The 17,111-nt window shown below is 36.2% G+C and overlaps 1 protein-coding gene across 1 annotated transcript in view; it reads right to left on the reverse strand.

The window, feature by feature from the left end:
• Positions 1 to 554: 554 nt before the first annotated feature.
• Acadsb (acyl-CoA dehydrogenase short/branched chain) overlaps positions 555 to 17,111 on the reverse strand; it is a 42,515-nt gene continuing 25,958 nt past the window's right edge. Inside the window, exons 4-11 of the mRNA XM_027930283.2 lie at positions 16,147 to 16,353; positions 15,448 to 15,618; positions 14,497 to 14,622; positions 13,189 to 13,281; positions 10,434 to 10,523; positions 6,206 to 6,343; positions 4,049 to 4,148; positions 555 to 3,345 (exon numbers count right to left, since the gene is read on the reverse strand). Coding sequence (XP_027786084.1) covers positions 3,275 to 3,345; positions 4,049 to 4,148; positions 6,206 to 6,343; positions 10,434 to 10,523; positions 13,189 to 13,281; positions 14,497 to 14,622; positions 15,448 to 15,618; positions 16,147 to 16,353 — 996 coding nt within the window. The 3' untranslated portion in view covers positions 555 to 3,274. The remainder of the gene's footprint in view (positions 3,346 to 4,048; positions 4,149 to 6,205; positions 6,344 to 10,433; positions 10,524 to 13,188; positions 13,282 to 14,496; positions 14,623 to 15,447; positions 15,619 to 16,146; positions 16,354 to 17,111) is intronic.

Consider the following 17,111-nt stretch of genomic DNA (forward strand, 5'->3'; position numbering starts at 1 on the left):
TGAATGACAAAAGGAAAATCTGGATTTCTAAAATAATGTAGGAAACAGTGGGTCAGATAAGCTGAAATCTTCTATGGCTTTAGACTGTAGTGTACCACTGAGTAAAAAGTACAATAACATAAAGTTTCCAAAAGTAAATCATAAGCCACAGGCTTAAATATCAGTCAGATAATATATGAACCATGAGGATATGCTCAAAAAGAGGTGACTTCTCTACTCAAGAGCTAATTATTTTGCCAGGGGGCGGGTAGAGGACACTGGTAAATTTTTCTTTAGTGTCGTGAATTTAAACTTGGTTTACAGGAGAGGCGAGCTATTGACTTGGTAAACAAAAGTGTTGCATCTATCTTGCAGGAAAATTACATTATTTTCTTCATCTAAATGTGTAAACGATTTTGTCTTATTAAAGTAGCAAAAATCTCCAGTTAATTTAGTGCATTATGTTTTCATTCATCATAAAATATTGATTTTGTAATAGTGAATACATTCTGATAAAAAACATTAAAACAAAACTTTCACTTTATGAAAGATCAGCATAAATAAAGCAGCGAGAATACAACTAGTGAGTGCATTTACTAAACTACAGTATAACAATGAAGTCAAACGATCACATACAATAATCTTCATATTTGATCCCAGCTACAATCTAGGAGAGCATGTTAAATGCCAGTGCCTTTAGCAAGTGATTAATATATGTAAGTGAGACACCGATGAATCCTAATACTTGAAATGTTCATTCTTCACCAGTTAAATCTAAAATAAACCAACACACAATAGCAGGGAAGAAATCCAAGATCTGTTGAACAGGGACAGTGTTAATAGTGTATTTCGATTCTTGTCTTTGTGCCTGCATAATCTTGGGAGAGCAAAGGCTATGATCCTTCACTTTAAAAATGAGGAAATGTCTGGGTGGTTCTCTAAGGTCTTTCTAGGTCTAACCTTCCATGATTCTAAAATTCTTGATACCGATTCATTTTCATGGATGACTTCTCTAACAATACTAATATGGCAGCTGAGTTAAGACCAGCTCCCCCCACCCCCAAATATGGTCAAATAGTTCTCTACTTTCTAATCCCCATCCTCAAACTAATAGCCCAATCCTCAAATTAACAGCCCAATCCTCAAAGTAACAAACAATAACAACAGGCTTCAGGAGGCTGGATCTCCACCAGACACAAACTCAAGATAGAAAATTTTAAAGATCCCAAAGTCATGGTTATCAGAAGAAAAGCTATAATGAAAGAACAACAGGGAAAACCCACAGTATCTTCTCTGGTTAAACAACACAATGATTCACTAACAGAAGATGATAAGATCATATAATAACAAGAATATAGAACATGATTAATTTTGACTATTCTCTGTGACATGCACAAAGTATACACCACAAATTAGAACTTCATCATTCCTAAATATACACTCATGGTCCAGATATATACGGCAGCCTCTGATAACTGCAAATTTAAACATGAGGTTAATTGTACTTTCACAAGTTTCCGACTGTACAGGAAGAGGGTGGGATTCTGTTTACTAATATCGGCTCTTCCTCCATCGTCTGTAACATCCACCTCTCTTCCATATCATCAGAGATGAAAAATATCCAAGCCACCCAGGGCATTTCACCCACTTCCAGGGTAGTTCACTGACCCCCTACTCTTACCAAATGACTGTCTTTTTGTTTTGAAAGACTGGATGGGGTTTCCATCATCTTCCTATCTGAATGTAAAGCAGACTCTCTCTTTGGACCAAGGTCTAAATTTGTCCTTATTTCTTCCTAATATTTTAATGTAATTCCTACCTGAATTGTGTTTACACAACTTTGAATACTTAACTATGATTTGCATTGCAGAAATTAACACAACTCAATAAACATGAATGTGTAAAGCAAAATTACTTTGAAAATGTCAGGTTTTCTTAGTATTTATCCTTTCATTAAAGTACAAAAATGCCCCATATAATAATAATAATGATTACTTTCAGTGAAATTGCATGAGGCTTGGAACAATTCTCATGTTTGACCCATGTCTCTTTTTTAGGGAATACAAAACTCTCATCTGTTGTCCTCCTGTGAGAATTTAGGATCCACCCTGGAGGGTTTTTTCCTGCTGAGACTCCCTATATGGAAGGAATGGCATTGCCTGCTATGTATTTTGTTGGGATCCACCTTTCTGTCATTTGTATTGTAGAAAAATATTTACTTTTGTCTTCGCATATATGAAATTGCTTTAAGTTGATTATGATTTTTCAAACTCTACAGCTTCCTTCTATCCCTCATTCCTTATAAGATTCTGATATGCTTCTTAATGGAGGCAACATCTCTCTTTCTTGAGAATCACTGAACCAAAACCCAATTTTTGAATTAGTTACTATTTAGGATGAAGCCCAATAACAAAGTTTGAGAAAAGAGCATTCAATCAAAACAGAGAGAGAGGACTGGGGATATAGCTCAGTTGGTAGAGTGCTTGCCTCGAATCGACAAGGCCCTGGGTTCAATCCCCAGTACCACATACACACACAAAACAAAACAAAAACAAAACACATACACAGAGAAATTATATTATTGAAAATAGTGCAAAACAGAATGAATATTACAATTTTAGACATTTTCAGTTAAAACAACTTCATTTGAACTTCATAGTTGAAAATTAATGCAAAGACAGATTTTTAAAACGATCGTCTGAAACCATTATGAAATGCAGTTTTTATATAGGTTAATTAAAGTGGCAAATTATATTGCTTTATTATAAGACCTATAAAGTTACACCCTTAATTTCCACCCATTCACTGATTTTTTTTTTTAGAAGTTTTAGATTTTTTCCAAATAAATTTCTATCATTTTTGGCCTCATTTGGCTACTTACAATAAAATCTATAAAGTATCGAATAAAAATCGTTGACTGTAACAAATGTTTCTCTGATGTAGTAATATAAAGATTTAGAAGAAATATAAAATAACTACTTTTTTAATACTTTGATGCCTTCATTTTTCCAAATGTTGACAGAGCAAAGCTTTTGTATACTCTGAAATTACAGTGATAATTTATATAAATATTAACATAAGTTTTAAGTCAATTTTGGAGAAAATATGGATGCATTTCTTCCCAAATTAAAAAATGATCTCCTGTGCCCATAAAGGGAAAAGGCCAAGGCCACAGACCTGGACTGGGGACCTCAATAAAACACCACAATGCCATGGAGCCTAATACCCCCAACAATGCACAGGAGTTTAGAATGTTAGACCAATGGCATTCAGGAGGGGCCCAGACCCAGGGCCATCAGTATTCCTGGTCGATGTACTTTGCAATGGTGTTCAGCTGGATATTGGAAGTTCCTTCATAGATTGTACCTTAAATGAGAGGAAGCAAAAGGAACAATTAGGAAGGGACCCACAGCTAAGAGTCGAAGACAAAACTATAAACACTACCTCTGTAGTTGCTCAAATCCATTGCTAGTCACATTATTTAATGTCCCCAGAATATGGAAGTACTGGACAAAGTCATTTTGACCAAGAAAAGATGACAATTTTCCTTGGCTTATAAAATGTCCAGAATCAGCATGGAGCAATTGAAGATTCTGGTTCCTAAACCATCAATGCATAAGCTCTGACTGTCTCTGAGGAACATGTGGCGTCTGAGCTGGTGTGTTTATTTTCCTTTCAGGTGGTAGAGCACTGGACCACTCCAGCCTGATAGGGCACTTAGCTTCTGAAATTAGAACCCTACTTCAAAAAACAGCATTAAATCACACTAGTCACAAATATTAAGACTTTTAGTAAAAGAAAAATTAAGATAGTAGATCTTGATGCAGTTTTACTCAAAGGCCTGTTGAGGCACTTAAAAAAGACAAATTGATGTTTTTAAAATCCAAATTCAATTTTCAGATAGAAGAGGTGGGCAAAAAAAAAAAAAATCCAGATACAAGAAGAGCGCCAATAAACTGAAGAGATTAAAACTACTTATGCCAAGGTACCAGTAAAATAAAATCAACAAATATAATAGCTCAAATGCCAAAATAACAACAAAATAAAATGTAAAAAAAAATCTACTTACCAATCTTTGCGTCTCGGAAGTATTTTTCCACAGGGTAATCTTTTGTGTAGCCTACTCCTCCCATCCATTCAATACATTTACTAGTTGTTAGCCCTGCAATCTACCAAAAAACAAGCAGCAAGTTACATAATGACACCACATAATTTATGATTATAAACACTCGTTAATGATATTTTAGTAACATGGATTTATTATTACTGGCAACTGGAAGGACTGAAGTTGTTTTATAAACTAGCATTTTTTTGTACCATTCTCTCTAATATAAGTATCCTATTAATTTGCAAAATTCCTTTTTCCTTAAGAAAATCAGAATATTGGTGTTCTGTTTGTCTTCTGCAGTACTGGAATGCTAGGCAATCACTCCACCTGACCTACGCCCCCAACCCAGAAAACCAAAGAATTGCTCACACGCATATGCTTGCCACTAGGTATGATTTATTAGCAGACATTTGTCAAGGGTGTCCTTTATACTGCATACTCTGCCAGCCTGTGGGTATACAATGGTTGGCAGTGAGCAGTCACTGCCCCTTTGGTCCTGGTGGTCACGTAGAGAAAGACATTAAACCAAAAGCACAGAAACTGATAAACTGCATAGGGCAAAAGAGGAGCTTGCTGGGAAAGTGATGTGATTTACATGGTGGGATACTGGAGGAGACAGCCTGAGACCTAAATAGGAGTTACAGGGCATGTTTTAATCTGAGAAACAACACGTGCAAAGGTGCCACTGGGAGAAGGGGCTCATCATCCTCAGGTACCTGAGAGAGAGAGCTGATGGGCTGGGTTCAGGGAAAGCTGTGATAAAAAGAGAATGGAGGGGTAGGCCAGCCTTAGAGGAGGGTGAGCAGCTTGACTATTGGTACTGGTCCCTCCAGGATGCCCACAGCCTAATCCTCAGGAACAGAATAAGATACCTTACATGGCAATGTCTTTGCCACTGTGATTATATTAAAGACCCTGGGATGGAGATTTTATTCTGGATCATCTGGGTGGATCTAATGTCATCACAAGGTTTTTTAATAAGGGGCAGAGAAAGGCAAAGTAGTCAATCACTGAAGGCAACAGGAAGTGTGGGAGAGCTTCAACTCTGCTACAGCACTGGCTGTACAGACAGTACAGGAGGAAGAAGTTGAGGAATGCAAGCAGCCTACCTAAGCTGGAATCACATTCTCCTTGGGAGTCTCCAGGAAGGCAGGCTTGCCAACATCTTGATTTGATCCCAGTTAGACCCATCTCAGACTTCTGACCACCAGAAGTGGGATACAATAAAGTTACACTGTTTTAGGCCACTTCATTTTTGGTTATTTGCAGTAGTGGTGATAGAAAACTAACACAAAAATATTTGTATGAGAAGGCAATGAAGTAAAGGTTTAAAGTGGAGAGTGACATGACCTCATGGATACTTTGGAGTCAGCAACAGGAACCATGATAGCAGTTAGGTGACTGCAGTAGTTTGGTGAAGAAATGACATGTCTTGCTTGGATGGAGACGTTTCAGGGAGAGAAAAGTACATAAATTCAAGAAATCTTTTGCAGGTAGATCTACAAGAACGGATGACAGATTTAACATGGGGAAGAAGGAGAATGTTAAGATGACACTGAGGTTTCTGACTGGTGCACTGGGTAGATGGGCAGGTTAAGCACAGGCTGGACGCATTAGTTGGAACACAAGGGAGGTTAAGGTAGGAGGATAAATTTAGGGACTGGAGAGCTTAAATGAGTATTTAAAATAAATCAGACATATTGTCAAGACTGGGAAATAGCTGTTCAATGATGTGGCTAATTTCTCCAGCCAAACTATAACTCCTTAAATGTTAAGTATGAGCAGAAAACATTAAACACAGACAATTTTTTTCTTTGCGCTTTTAATCTCATTTGCTAACACCTCATCTTCCATGCCCCAACCTGAAACCATGGGCCTGACACCACTGCTCACAGGAGGCTCCTCTGTGGACTTGTTAGGGTGGGCTACCTGAACTGACTACTCATGAAAACACAAGACCCCACAGAATTAAAATGTTCTCCTAGGGTAGCTTTGCTTTTTTGCTTTTCAACTGTCAGAAGTGAAAAGTCCATGTTACCTACTTGAAAAAAAAACCTGAGTTCAGTCAACATTCTTAAGTGGGAAGGTAAAAATAAAAAATTCCATTTTTTTTTTTACCTCTGCTGCATAATATTTGGCCATAGATGCTTCTTTGATGAATGGTCTTCCAGTTTCTACAAGCCTAGCAGCGTTGTATATCAGTAATCGTGTAGCTTCCAGCTGGGTGGCCACGTGAGCCACTTGGTGTTGGAGCCCCTGAAACATTCAAGGCCCAAGATGGAGAGTTAGGATCTCTTGAGACAGCTTTGGTCCTTTCAGAAGATATAACCCTGACAGATTCAAAATATATCCCAAAGGAAATTCATACTCATTTCTAAAATACTTTAAAATCTCCAATCTAAAAATGAACTAAGACATTACAAGATTGCTCTTTTCTCAGAAAAATTCAAAGCTCATGTAATTCTTTATAATTGTCAAGATTTAATATCTCAAAGTCAGATTTAAAAATCTGAGTGTTATTAACAATTATTTTCAATTCTCTTTTATGATGAAAATTGAGCTTAAATTAAACTCTAATAGCAAAACTTTATATTCTTTATTTGATAGAATTAAGAAAATTCTGGGGCTGGAGTTGTGGCTCAGCGGTAGAGTGCATGCCTAGCACATGTGAGGCCCTGGGTTCGATCCTCAGCACCACATAAAAATAAATAAAATAAATGTGTATATAAAAAAAGAAAATTCTGATTTTGCACATGGTCTCAAGGCATCACATGATATTAAATGCAAAGCAATGAAGGAATATTTGAAGCACCCCCTTTGAGTGACTTTATTAATGTGACTTTACTAAAAAACCCAATAACAGATACCACTTTCTTTAAGGTTATAGAAAACAGAACAAGAACTTAAAAAAAACCACACTAAAAAAACTCATACCACTCTGATATTTTTGAGGGTAAAAAAAGTGAGTGATTTAATGAGTGAGAAATGAATGATAATATTTAGAGATATAAGCAATTTCCTGGAAATCTAGGCACAAGATGTTTATTATAGACTGAAATGATTCTCATGCTTAACTTATCTATTCACCCAGACATTTATTGAACGGCTAGTATATGCCAGGCACTATGCTGAGCAATGCAGACATCACACTGAACATTATAGTCAAGAGTTCCCTGTCCTTCTGATTTATGGCATCCTGCAGGGAGAACAGACAAATAAATATAATAATCTGTGCTGAATGTTAAGACAGACTCTTGATTGGGCAAGTACTCATATAATCCCAGGAATGGCCTTTCCTAAACAAAAGGGAGGAATAAACTGCAGAAAAATGGCACTGTTTGCAAATACCCTGTAGATTCTTCTGTCTGTGGTACGAGATACATCAAATTTTGATGTGTAAAAAAAGACTAAGTTACATACATATAGGTTATGAAACATGGTAACAAACCAAACACCCTCAAATCTATGTGTAACACAAATATCTTCTCCATTATGATCTTTTTACTTCCTGGCATCTTCTTTTAAAAAATTAATTAATTTATTTGTTCTAATTAGTTATACATGACAGCAGAATGCATTTCAATCATAGTACATAAATGGAGCACAATTTTTCATTTCTCTGGTTGTATACAAAGTAGAGTCACACCATATGTGCAGTCATACATGTACCCAGGGTAATGATATCCATTTCATTCCACCATCTTTCCTACCCCCATGCCCCCTCCCTTCCCCTTGCCCTATCCAAAGTTCTTCCATTCCTCCCATGCCTCGCCTCCTGCCCCATTATGGATCAGCATCCACTTATCAGAGAAAACATTCAGCCTTTGGTTTCTCGGGATTGGCTTACTTCACTTAGCGTGATATTCTCCAACGCCATCCATTTATACCTGCAAATGCCATGATTTTATTCTCTTTTAATGCTGAGTAAAATACTTCCTGGCATCTTGTGAGGGAAAGAAATTTGGTAGTCAAATTCACCAATTTTATCCTTTATGATTAGTTCTTGTGTGTTTTATTCTGTTTTCCCCTGTGATTTTTAAAGTTTTGCTTCTTACATTATCCCTTTAATACATCTGAAATCTATTTTCTGCATATGGTGTGAGGTAAGGATAGTTTCATTATTTACAATTTCATCTTTAATATATATCAATTTGCATACCTGCATGGATCTATTTCTGGCCTTTCTATTTTGTTCTATCAGTCAATTTGTCTATTTCTATGCCAATATCAATGTTATGAAAAGTTTTTCTAGCTTCTTATGTGAAACTCAGAGATTCAGACTGTTTTCATAAAATACATTCAGTTCATTTAAATCTACAGTCACCATCCATGTTGTCTATTCCAGTAAGTACACACAAGGCAGAAAAGGGATAGTGGTTGTGTTTCCTTCCCTAAAGAGCACACTGTTGCTGCATATTAGTTCCCTAAATACACTGTGAGCACAGGGCCTGGCATGAAGAGCATGTTCGACAAACTGAAAGAAGTAAGGAGGAGGTCTGGTCTTTACCCTCCCGAGTAAGAAATAAATGAACATATGCAAAGCAAACCCAAATCATTCTAATGAGATGAAATACATAAAACCCTACTAACTTTAATCAAAGCTTATATAGTTAATGGTGGTTTTTAGGATCAAATTTCTAAGTTTCAAAAAAATTACTCACCCCAGGTATTTCTAAAACTGTCTTTGTGATTACACTTGTTAGTACATCTGACCCCCAGGTGTACATGTGTATATATTTATATATGTATATACACATATATAAATGTGTATATTATACGTATATGTATACATACACATGTAAACACTGTTTCCTGCAGAGAAGATCAACAGCCTCCTCAAACCCTTCTCGCCTTCTGTCCTTGCTGTGAGCTATGTGGAAGATGGCTCTGAGATAGGACTTGAGTACAATGAAATGCAAGACCAAAAACTAAGACAAAAACCTGTAATTTTGGTACCATACTAGTAACATGACCTTGAAAACTTGCCCTCCAAGTGCCTCAGTTTCCTGAGTATAGCATGGGGATGACAGCATGGGCTGTGCAGGCTCTGGTCAGGTGTGCCATGCTCAGTCTCTGGGTCTTGGATTAACTGCATGTCCATGGCTTTATATCTCCACACATGCAGTTTGAGTATGCTCATGTGATGTCTAGTGATTATAAACCTGAAGACAATGTAGCATGACAGAGCTGATAGTATAGTAAGAAATTATACTTGGAACTCAGACTATTAAAATAAAAAGGGAGGTTTTTGCAACTATGTAAAGTAATTATTCTGGAATTTTAGGTAATACACTTCAGGGTGCCTGCAATGCCTGGTAAGCTGCTTCTACAGGCTGTCCTGACGCTGGTAAGACCTCAATATGGACAAGAATACCCTTGCCATCAAGGAATCCCTGAATGCCCTATCAGTGGACCAGTCCAGTATTTCCCAAAATGTCTGGTTCAGAGTATCTCAATTGCATTAGCAAACTGTATCTCCAGTAAGATGCATGTGTCAAGGTGCCCTCTGAGATTACCACATGGGTCTGGTCTGACTAGGGCACTTAAGACGAGTTTTACCATCTACTGAGAACTATTACACCATGAAGTGTGTTAAACACTTCACACATATCTAATTTAAAATAGGATGTCTCATATCATATTATCTTTATATTATAAATGAGGCATTTGAGGCTTAGAGTGATCAAAGCCTAAAGCTATGACAGATTGAACACCCGGATTTGAAAATGTGAAATCCATAAATGTCCCAAAATCTGAAAATTTTTGAATGGCAACATGATGCCACAAATGAAAAAATCTACAACATGAAGCTTTGTTTTGTGTACAACATCATTAAGTACGTCATATAAAATTACCTTCAGGCTATGTATATAAGATGTATTTGAGGTACAAATGAATTTTGTGTTTAGACAGGGGGACCATCCCCAAGATGTCTTATTATGTCTATGTAAATATTTCAAAATCTGAAAACACCTGATATCTGCAACACTTCTGCTCCCAAGCATTTCAGATAAAATGATACACAATGTGCAAGTAGCAGAACTAGGATTTGAACCCATGAAGTCTGACTTCAGACTTCATGTCCTGTACTTACGAAGCAGTGAGGAGAAATCTCTGAAAAATTCACCAAGACATCCCATGTCACAGCACAGCTGGAACACAAGGATGACAGTTCCACCCTTGACAAAGATCAAAGCATGTACAAGTGCATGCTCAGAGGCCTATTCCTGCCCTCCTCCCTCCATTAAAATCCCCTCCAGTGATTCCCTCCATGGATTTTCAACAAAGCTCCTTATCAACTGGAAGAGAGGAGAGTCTGGGATAGTAGAACAGTCTAATTATGTACCTGAAAATCAAATATTCTTTGGCCAAATTGTATCCTTTCTTTAATATATGGAATGGTGTAGTCAAAGCATCCTTGGGCCAGTCCCAGCATCTGTTTAAAAAAAAAGAAGGAAAAGAAAACCAGAATTTCTCACTTTTCCACAAGTTTATGGTTGTAGTTACCCAAGTCATAAATTACTTTTCTAGCAGATTGAACAGATGGAGTAGGAGGAGAACTTGATCTACCGAAGTGCTGAGGTATGTATTAACTACACATCTTCATCTATTGCATTTATAGAACTGAACTTCCAGTAACTGGGAGAAAATCTGGACTGGTGTCATATAAATATGAGTGTATTTAATTCTAGGACAGAGTAAATCTTCTGGCATGGCTGTATTCATGCAACTAAGCTACTGTTCAGGAATCTTTTTCTTTAAGCTCTGATCCTCTAGGCACAAAGTGAGCCACAGAAATTCTGCCCAGAACTGGCCTTCAAGACAGTAATAAGTGTCCTCTCCAGTCCTTCCAGAAGTCAAATATGGAAGATCACTTCTTAACCTTCTACCTTCCTATCCATTTTGCCTATAATTAATGAAAGTTCCAATGGAAGGGACATCAGAACATAACAGAACAGGATTTCCCAAACTTAGATGCACATTAGGATCATTTGGGGAACTTGATTAAAACAAATCCATGCCTGGGTATAACATCTGAGTATAAGAACTGAATCCAAATCTTGGAAGTGGAGGAGGTGGTTAAGTGTGTTCTAAACATCAGCATTTTAAAACTCTGGGTGATTTAATGCACAGATAAGGTTGAGAACAACTGATAGCATCTGGTAAAATCATTAATTTACAAGTTAGAAGAATAAGGGATGGTATTTAACAATTTTAGCTGAATTATGTCACTGCTAATCAATTCTATATCTATTGAATTATTTGAGCTTATAAATGGTTTCTAAATTTCAACATTAGGTAGCTATTAAATCACTAATTATGTCAAACTATGGAGGTTTTTAAAAAGGAAAAAAAAATCAATAGTTAAAGCTTTAGGGGGAATGCCCACAAACATCAATATTTCATTAGTGTTCATTCATATTTTCATTTAGCCTTTACTTTGAACTCTCTGCAGAACAGAAGATAATGTTAAATATTAAAGAAACAGCTAGGCATGGTGGTTCATTTCTGTAATCCCAGTGACTTGGAAGGCTGAGGCACGAGGATTACAAATTTAACACCTTGGCAAAGTAGCGAGACCCTGTATCAAATAAATTAAAAGGGCTGGGGATGTATCTCAATGGTAGAGTGCCTCTGGCTTTGATCCCCAGTACTTGAAAACAAAAAACAAAACAAAAACAAAAAAAGAACATAAGAAAATTAAAGGGACAAAACCCCCACAAACCCCAATTTAAAGTGAGGCAGTAGGCTCAATGCTTCTGGCTATAAGAAAAGATGATGCCAGTCATAACTAGAGTTTAAAGCATGGAAACAATAGCCTATACTGACACAAAAACTGAAGTCATTAGTTATCAATCAAAATAAGCTATTTCATCTCAGTAAAATGTTTCCATGAAAAATACTGAAGAACCAAATTTTCTCCAACTGCAGTGTTTTGAGGATGGATGACCTCAGTTCACTCTTTTACCTATGCCTCTTCCTCTAAAAGCCATCCACAGAGACATAATTACTATCTGACCTTAACTTTTCATTAGGTTATAAGATAACTTGGAGTAATTAGACTAAAGACCATGCTGTGTATTTTACTGCCAGAATATCTCTATTATTTAAATGCCTGGGAAAAATCAGGTCTGGTACTGTAGTTTTTAATGCCACATCTGATGAAATTAAATCACAGAAAAACTTTAAAAAGGATAGATATGCCAGTGCTCTTTAGTAACATATTACCTAGCTTTGTGGGAAACTTAGGTTAATTACTGATCTAAAGAACACTCTGTTGGGCTGGGGATGTAGTTCAGTAGTAGGGGTAGCAGGCATGCTTAGCATGTTCAAGGCCCTGGACTTAATTACCAGCACCAAAATGAACAGTTTGTTAAGAAAGTAACAGCAGCAGGAAAATATCTGGAGTAATACTCTAACATTTAACAGTTCCAATTGCTAATGTATATCAATGTACATCAAAATCTAAAAGCTCTAAATTGAATTTCAGATATTCATATATAATAAACTAAAGCCTTTATTCATTTCGTTAATCTAGAAAATAATGTCATTTAATATAAAATGAATATATACAATAGGGTAAATCTGGTAAAAATTTGAGTAATTCTCAAATTACACTGTGTATTTATTTATGGCTGTTTTATTTCATGTGCCACAAAAAATTGCTCCATTTTCACACTTGTAAAACACTAAGCAGTGAGTCTTTCATTGTTTGAGTCAGAGATCACAGAGAACATGTATTTATTCTTAATTTAAAAGATGTCTTCCAGAATGAATTTCATGCTTTGAGATGCTGATTTTATAAAAATTACATATTTAACTTATAATACATTTTAGAAGTTATTGAGTCAGGTATTAGATAATATTTCAGTGTTCTCAAAATAGAAAACATGTTATCACTAAGCCATTGTTTGGTTCTCTGGGTACTTACATAATTGACTAAAGTGGAATCTGAAATAACAAGCCATTCTTTCATCTCATGTAAAGGAAGGGTGCCATCTTGTGTTCAAAAGCTTCCACATTCTCATTGGTCTTACTGTATTTCTTTATTTTTACATTTTAATTGGCTCATATTGTGGAAGAGTTACAATTTGACTTACCTGTGCAGCAATTCCTATTCTGCCTTCATTAAGACTTCCTATAGCATACTTATAGCCGTGGCCAATTTGTCCCAAGATATTGGCTTCTGGAACCTGAAAATACAAATGTGCACCTTTTTCTCAATTTAATTTGACATAATTTGATTTGATTACACACATATTTAAAGGCTCATATACTTCCAATTTGTGTGATAGTACCTGATCACAGTACTTATTAAAATCTAATGAGATTATCTGCTGATTTCTCCAAGTCTCTACAACTACTTCCCCAAGTCGGTTATTCACTATTGCATTGTGCAGAGCCTAGCAGTCTGCTCCATAAATGAATGAATGATTCTAGAAAAAGGGAATGTTGAACAATTCATCAATTGCATAAATAACAATTTTCCTCCAATTCTTATCTGTATATTAATAGTGTAAGATAACATCATTAGGAACTATAAAAAACATGAAGTACTTGTAAAATAATAAGGTTTTCTTCTGTTGAGATGATTCATCCTTTTTTAAAAGTCAACTGAGGCATGTGTGTAGTGTGTTTATACATACCTGTGTGCATGCAAAAGAGAGAAAAAAGGAGGAATGAGAAAACAGACTAAAATGTACTTGAAAATAAGATTAAAGATTCAGATTGGGAACAATAAAAAATACTTAGCTTTATAATATGGGCAATTAGGAGAGGGAGCAGGGCAGAATGGGAAAGAATGGGAAAGAAAAAGGAGAATCAGAAGGTCAGGGGAGGGAAGTAGCCAAACCCAAATGACAACTATAAAGTTATCTCCTACCCCCACCCCAGACACACAGGTGCATGAAGATCAAGCTCCACTATGAGTGATGGGAAACCCATGACAACCTGTCGTGCCTGTGTAAAAGCTCTGGAGCCTCAGCCTCAGCACTCCAGCTATCTTGTTTTGTGGGGTGCTACCTCCTTGCTCTTCATTCTCACTGAGCAACATCCCCATCTTGTGGCCTATGGTGCACTGACACCAGACTTCCTTCACAAGTACACCAAGCTTTATAAAGTAGTAGTCATTCAGAAGTATGCAAGTTATAAAACATAACAGGTTAATTCTCAGCATTTTATTCTGAGCCAGTTACTGGGCAGAAAGGTTTCCACTCTGGTCTAAACTACTATGAAAAGTACTCTGGTGATAACTTAACCTAAGAGCACTTTTAGGATTCCACAAAACACTCTCCTGTGCGTACCGTTTGCCACTTAGTATTTTGATAGCTCTCTTGCACACCCACACTCCCTATGGTACCACCCGAAGCTCCTTTCACAATACTTTACTGATTATTCTAAATACCCACCTTGACATTTTCAAATGTTACTGGGCAGGTGGAAGAAGCTCTGATACCCAGTTTATTTTCTGCTTTCCCTATATGAAGGCCTTCTGTATCACGATCTACTAGGAAGCAGGTGATTCCTCTATATCCCTAGAAAGAAGATTTAAAATTCTATTTCCACTTGGATTTATAAAATCTCTTGTTTATAAAGGGTTCCAAGGAAAAAGAAAACTAAAAATGGACTTTAGAATACTTAGGAAAGAACTCTGAATGTGTGCATTATGAAATAAGTGGAAGATGTGAGATACAACACCAGGAACCTTGCCATTTCTTTTGCTTCTTCAGAAACCATAATGGATATTAAAATTATTTTTGTCATAAGGTATGATTATGAGAATCCCATGTTTTAAATTTAATTTTATTAAATACCTTAAAGTTTTTCAATTCAATTAAATGTTATATTAGTGGAAATATTAAAAATATACTTTTTTTTGTGGTACTGGGGATTGAACCCAGGGACACTCTATATACCCAGTCTTTTAAAATTCTTTAAAATTTTGAGACAGGGTATCACTAAGTTGCCCAGCTGGTCTTGAACTTGTGATCCCCCAACCTAAGCCTCCCAAGTAGCTGAGATTACATGTCATTGTGTCCAGCTCTAAAACATTCTTAAAAATAAATGTACTACATAGGTACTTAAATTCTTCACTATTAAAATTTGAAATTATATAAAATTAAAGATTGGCTTCTTCTATAGCATATTAGGAGATAAATAACAAATGGTCTCATATAATTAATAATTATGTCAAAATATTTTAAGAGATTAATAAATAAGGTGAAAAGATGCCAGTTCAATCTCACATTTTCAGTACCAAGGAAAATATAAATTTAAGATTAAGTCCTACAAAGGAAATGGAAGGAGGAAAGAAAAAGAGAAAAGATGAGGAGGAAAAGAAATTTTGTTTTCAAACTTACACGGGTAGGGTCCACATTTGCGAAAACCACGAAGAGTCCTGCATGTGCAGCATTGCTAATCCACATCTTTGACCCATTGATGAGATAGTAATTTCCCCTTTTATCAGCTCTGGTCTTCAAAGCAAAGGGGTCACTACCTGCTCCAGTCTCTGAAAGGCAGAAGCTTCCTATCTACACACATGAGGAAAAAAAAGTCCAAATAACAATTGCATTTATGTTCTGCATGACAAATGCTTATAGCAAAATGGACATTTGTAAATAAAACCCATAGCTACTTTTTAAAAAGTCTATATTTATCAAAACAGTACTCTCACAGTATTATTTCCCTCAAACTACCACACTATTTGCCTAAGACAAATTTGCAGACTTGAGAATACATGCTTAAGTTTATCTAAATTAATTCTAATAATTAGAGGAGAAAGCCAACTCAACACAAATGAAACTATCAACAAAAGAATTGGAAAACAAAATTGTGACAAAAAAGAAATAATTTTACTGTATAAATTTCCAAGTGGCAAATGAGAAGCAGAGTTTCCCCCCCCCCCCCACCCCCAGTAAGTTACTGAGCACGGCTTGATTAATTTATGGTGCTGCATTGTGTCCTAGATAATAAAAGTTAACACTGCAGCTACTTTTCTCCTGAAAATATTGCAAACTTAGAAAAGACCAAACCATTTCAACAACTCATTTTCAACTCACTTTTTCTGTAACCAGTTTAGGAAGATGGGTAGTCTTTTGTTCTTCTGTTCCATGTTTTTTAATCAGCTTGTTAATTATTGTGTTCTGGATGTCACATAGGAGAGCAACAGATGCATCAACTTTGGCTAATTCCTCTATGACTAGGATACTGGAAAAAAATGAGAATCCTGTTCCTCCATACTTTGCATCAACTTCAATACCCATCAACTAAAGGAAAAACAAGAAAACAGATTAAGCAGTCTATTTTTATGCCTGAAAATTTCTTGCAAGAAAAGTTAAAAATACACTGTAAACATAGATGTTTTTAGTTCATAAAAAATTAATTAATCTTTGGTACTGGGGAATAAAACCAGGGCATTCTACTGAGAAACATCCCAGTCCTTTTTATTTGCTTTTTATTATTTTTACGTTGAGGCAGGGTTTCACTATGTTTCTGAGGCTGGCTTTAAACCTGCCATCCTCCTGTCTCAGCCTCCCAAGTCACTGGGATTATAGGTGTGGGCTACTGTGGCTAATTTGATATCAGTAAATGAAAAAAAAAAACTGTAACAGAAATAATTTATTTTGGAAAGGAATAAAATTGTATTCTAGACCTATTATTTTCTTTTGGGCCTCCAAAAATGAAAATAAGAGGTAAAATGCTTTTAAGAGTGTTTAGTCAGTTTTGCATTGCTGTGGCCAAAAGACCTGAGAAGAAAATCTCAAGAGGAAACATTTATTTTGGCTCATGGTTTTAGAGATTCAGTCCCTAGTAGGCAGACATCATAGCTCTGGGCCCAAGATGAAGAAGAACATTGTGACAGAGGGCATGACAGAGGAAAGCAGTTCAGGACATTGTGGTCAGAAAGCAGAGAGAGCTCTATGCACTAGGGACAAAATATAAACCCCAAATATAAATTCTAAGGGACTCATTCCTCCAGCCATGTCCTACCTGCCTTCAGTTATCACTTTGTAAATTCATATCA

This window comes from Marmota flaviventris, chromosome 4, assembly GCF_047511675.1.
Source record: "Marmota flaviventris isolate mMarFla1 chromosome 4, mMarFla1.hap1, whole genome shotgun sequence".
Taxonomy (NCBI): domain Eukaryota; kingdom Metazoa; phylum Chordata; class Mammalia; order Rodentia; family Sciuridae; genus Marmota; species Marmota flaviventris.